At 48.7% G+C, this 5000-nt stretch overlaps 1 protein-coding gene across 1 annotated transcript in view; it reads left to right on the forward strand.

Moving 5' to 3' along the window:
- LOC134464136 (BAH and coiled-coil domain-containing protein 1) overlaps positions 1-5000 on the forward strand; it is a 62371-nt gene that overhangs the window by 31204 nt on the left and 26167 nt on the right. Inside the window, exons 15-18 of the mRNA XM_063217596.1 lie at positions 470-1186; positions 1737-2231; positions 4133-4302; positions 4657-4793. Of these exons, the coding sequence (XP_063073666.1) occupies positions 470-1186; positions 1737-2231; positions 4133-4302; positions 4657-4793 (1519 nt within the window). The remainder of the gene's footprint in view (positions 1-469; positions 1187-1736; positions 2232-4132; positions 4303-4656; positions 4794-5000) is intronic.

The raw sequence follows: 5000 nt of genomic DNA on the forward strand, positions 1-5000 counted from the left end.
GGTAGTGTGTTAACACTACTGTACTACTGAAATCGTGATAATTGTGATACAATACTGATACTTATACTATGTACTTATACTTGTCACAATACTTCATCGCGACACAATATCATGATATGTCCTTTCAAAGTTCTCTTACCTTTTAGTCCAGAAAACAACCACAGGACATGATGTGGTTCCAAGCTTCAAATCATCATTATTATTTTTAAACTTAAAAAAAGGATTATTAGCTTTTTGCAACCTATTCACCTATTTTTGCAACTTCACCAAAGGTGAAAAAAGAAAATGAATGAAATAAATATCCCAATGTATCGCAATAATACATGTATCGCAATGCATCGTGATAAGATTCCATTGTGGCATGTGTATCGTGATGCGCATCGAATCGTGAACGCCTTGCCAACACCCACCCCTACTCCTTACTACAATACACTAATCACCTGTTATGTGTGTCGGTTGCCTGTTTTAGACCTGCCCCCTGGGTACACCTACCCAGCCATGAACATCGCCTACAGCGGAGACCCCTCCCCTCAGGACGTGCCATTGGCCGAGCCTGCCGACCTGAACGCCATTCAAGCCGAGCCCAGCGAACACGCCCCGCCTACCCTCTCCGGATTGGCCGAGGGGTTCGAGTGTCAGACGGTGCGGCCTCTGCAGCACCACGAAATCGTGGAGGACGGAGGAGTGGTAGATGACGAAGACGAGGAGGAGGAGGAAGAGGAGGAGGAGGAGGAAGAGGAGGTGCTGGGGCAGGAGCATGAGAAGCAGATGGCTACTGTGCCTGGGGGCGTGTCCGGTGGTGTGGTGGTGTCATCGGTGGGAAGCAGCGTGCCGATTGGTTGCTGTGCTCCCCTGGAGCTCGACTCTCGCCCCGCCTCCCATCCCGTCAGTCCTGTAGCCGAGCCTCCTGCCAGCGTGGAGAGTGTCATAGAGCTGCCGGCCTGCCGCGAACAAGCTGTGGTGACCTTTGACCCCCTGTCGACCTCTGGTGACCCCTCGGTGACCCCGGTGGCCCCGGTGCCGTGCGAGCCTGTGGTGATCCCTGCTGAGGGGGAAGAGGGAGAGGGAGCAGCAGCCTTGAGAGAGGAGAGTCAGGAGCCCTCAGATGACATTGCCTCCTCTGCTGCTGCCTGTGACCTGCCCGTCACCCCGCAGGACTCCCTACCCATCCCAGACGCCACTACTGGTACTGTCTAATCAAGGCTCTAAATCAGTTTCCCAACCTTTTTTTGTCTTGTGTACCCCCAAGCCTTTTCTTTGTGCCATGAGTACCCCCTAACTCATGTTCTATACCACTTTCTCTATCCCAATGTAACTAAGCTCTATATATTTGCTAAAACTTAATTTTTCCAAGTACCCCCTGCAGTGTGCTCGCGTACCCCTAGTGGTACACGTACCCCTGGTTGGGAAACACTGCTCTAAATGATCTTTTTCATCACCAGTCAAAATGGATAGCAGATGTTTATCATGTTAACCAAACAAACACTCACTAAATGGGTCAAAGTGGACAGTAAGTTGGTCTTTTCTACCAGGCAAAGTGTAATTTCACCAGCATTTGGCCGGTTCATATAGAGCCCTGTGTCTAATGTTACGTGTCCTAAATATTTGTAAAATTTTTAGTGTGAGTAGAGATCGCTTGACTGCACATCAAATCTACCTCAGGGCACACATAAAAGTTATCTAAACTAATAAAATCTAATCTAATCTAATCTAATCTAATCTAATCTAATCTGTAGTGGAGCCGGAGCCAGCCCCAGTCCCAGTCATCATCACCTTGGACCCCGAGGACGCACCTCCAGACAGCAGCAGCAGCAGCAGCACAGCCGTCTGCGATCACGACCCCGCCGTGACCTCTGAACCCCAGGCGACCTGTGGGGAGGAGGACGAGGCCAACAGCAGCAGGGAGGTCATGGAGGGTTCAGAGCAGCAGACAGCGGGCCAGGAAGAGGACAAAGCCCTGGAGGAACACCTATCCCAGGATGCAGTGCACCTTGTGGAGGAGGAAGGAGAAGGGGCGATGGGGGAGGGGCAGGAGGGGGAGACGCGTTGTGATTCGCTGAGCTGCTGGAGCCTGGAGCTTCTGATCGCGGCGGCGTTCTGCGGTGACGCGCCGCCCCCCTCTCCCGCTCCCCTGGCCCCTTCAGCCTGCCCGCCCCCACACCACGGCATGGAGCTGCTCAGCGAACTGGCAGAGCTACAGCTGCAGCAGAAGCACACGGAAGACGCCCAGGGTACGTACGTCACACGTATACACACACCTGCTTAAAGACATTACTTATCCAAATCCAGTCCAATTTCATGGAAAAAATATTTAGAGATTTTCAAATCTTCAGATCCATATTAAAGTTGTATTGTTTATTTAGAGGTGGGTCCCAAACATTTGAATAGTAATGGTGGGGTGGCGTCCCCGCCAATGTCTTATCCTGAGCGTTTCGCTCGGTGCGTAATTCCAAGAGCAGTACAATGAAAAGGAAGAAAGGAGTCTCACACTGGAGCTGAATGCAAAATCGAAATCTGTATTAAACAAAGCCGGAAAAAGTAAATAAAACCGACAGACAAGGGACAAACTTTTCGGGCCTAGCCCATCATCAGTGTTCCCAGTTCCAGTTCCCAAACATTTGTGAACATTTCCTCCAAAGCAGGCCCCAAATTGGAAAAGTTTGGAAAACCCCTGCTTTAGAGGCACATCTTGAGCATTTGGGGATCACTTAGGGGAGTTGTCATACATGCACATGTGGTATAGTACGTTTAAGCACAAGGATTATGTAAAGAGAGCAGACCATAGCTTTACCTGAGCGAGTATTAGTGCCATTCAACTACGCCTGAAGCACCCTTCATAACCTCAGAGCAGGCCGTAATAGCTGGATTACTGTAGCTCATCACACAGTAGTGTGTCAGACTTGGAGCATACAGTATCAAGGGGGAGGTTTTGGGGAAGAGCATGACACTGGGCCGTTACTGCAGCATTACACAGTCTAATGTGCACTTGCAGTATGGAGAGGAGTCCTTTATCCATGTGCACATGCCTGAATTGATATTGTGTGTGGGTTTGAGAGAGAGAGAGAGAGAGAGAGAGAGAGAGAGAGAGAGAGAGAGAGAGGGGGAGAGAGAGAGAGAGAGAGGGAGTGTGTGTGTGTGTGTGTGTGTGTGTGTGTGTGTGTGTGTGTGTGTGTGTGTGGTGTGTGTGTGTGTGTGTGTGTGTGTGTGTGTGTGTGTGTGTGTGTGTGTGTGTGTGTGTCTGAGAGAGAGAGAGAGAGAGAGAGAGAGAGAGAGAGAGAGAGAGAGAGAGAGAGAGAGAGAGAGAGTGTGTATGTGTGTACGTATGTGTGTGTGTGTGTGTTGGAGTGCCCTCCAGGCTTCCAGGATCACTTTGATCTTGTGTTTGATGATATCATACGCATCATATTTCGCTTTCACTTTATGGTATGTCCCTCTTAGCCTGGATAGCTCTCAATCTGTTGAAGCGCTATGAGATTTTTAAATCGTTATTCTGTTAGAGATAAAATCGTGATTCATCATGATTCATATCATTCTGAATAATCAGCCTTTGGACATATAGGGAGTTGGAGCCGTAGATCACAGGGTTGGAGATTCAATCCCTACCCTTCCCCACCCAATCCCATCCTTCCTCCATGGCTAAAGTGATATTGAGCCAGGCACCTAAACCCCACATTGTTCCAGGGACTGTAACCAATACCCTGTAAATAACTGACAGTCACTTTGGATAAAAGCATCATCTTAATGTGATATATTGTAGTGTAATATCTACTGTCTCAATCCCCCCATAAGCTGACTTTGCACTCTGGTGAACACGTAGCGGCCCTTCACTGTTTGCTGAACGTACAGCAAATGAAGTGCTTCATTGAAAATGACGTATATCAATTTTGGAACATTTTTGGGAAATGTATTGGACATTGCAAAATGCATTTTATATAGGTTTAAAAAGCATGTTCTCAAAATATTTGAATGGCAAGAATTCACACATAGATGATAGGACATAATTGATGATCACATAGATAGATGATGAACAGTCATTACCAACAATAAAATGCTTTAGTCAAAAAAAGACGAAACTCCTCAAATGTAAATGACCAAAACAATAACCCATTTCCTTGTTCTCTCTGCATTCTAGACGAGGAGGAGCTGACCTTTGACCTGCGTAGCCTGGCAACCCTGGCGGTGGCGCGGGCACTGGAGCTGGGCGTGGGTGCGGTGGGCAAGCTGGGTGATGCCAAGCCATGCCTCGCCCGGCGATCCGTCAACCTGCGCAGGAAATGCAGCTGGACCCCACGACACGAACAGGTGCGGCAGTGTGTGTGTGTGTGTATGTGTGGGATGAGTCCAATTTTGCCAGGTGATCATCATTCAACTAGGCAATCACCTGGATGAATCGGAAAGGTGAAACACGGTCAATTGAAATTCGTATGTGGCACTGGATTGTTAACTAATTCTGGTTTGATGATGACACACAGTCATGGACACAACAGACAAAAATGTAGTTGGTCATAGTCAACATTTAGCTATTACTGATGATGTGTGTGTGTGTGTGCGCACGCGTGTACGTTTGCGTGTGTGTGTGTGTGTGTGTGTGTGTGTGTGTGTGTGTGTGTGTGTGTGTGTGTGTGTGTGTGTGTGTGTGTGTGTGTGTGTGTTCAGGCTAGTCCGGTGAAGGCGGGCATGGAGGCGAGCGATGGAGAGGAGCTGGCGATGCGGGTGAGGCTGGCAGAGTTACAGAGACGCTACCGAGAGAAGCAGCGGGAACTGGCCAAACTACAGAGGAAACACGAGAACCAGTAAGACACACACACACACACACACACACATGCACACACACACCACACCACACACATGCGTGCGCACGCACACACGCACACACATACACACACACACAGAGCAACGCCTAAAAGCACACACATATATATGCACTGACATATTATCGTGTGTATGTGTGTGTGTGTGTGTGTGTGTGTGTGTGTATGTGTGTGTGTGTGTGTGTGTGT

Source organism: Engraulis encrasicolus, chromosome 2, assembly GCF_034702125.1.
Source record: "Engraulis encrasicolus isolate BLACKSEA-1 chromosome 2, IST_EnEncr_1.0, whole genome shotgun sequence".
NCBI lineage: Eukaryota > Metazoa > Chordata > Actinopteri > Clupeiformes > Engraulidae > Engraulis > Engraulis encrasicolus.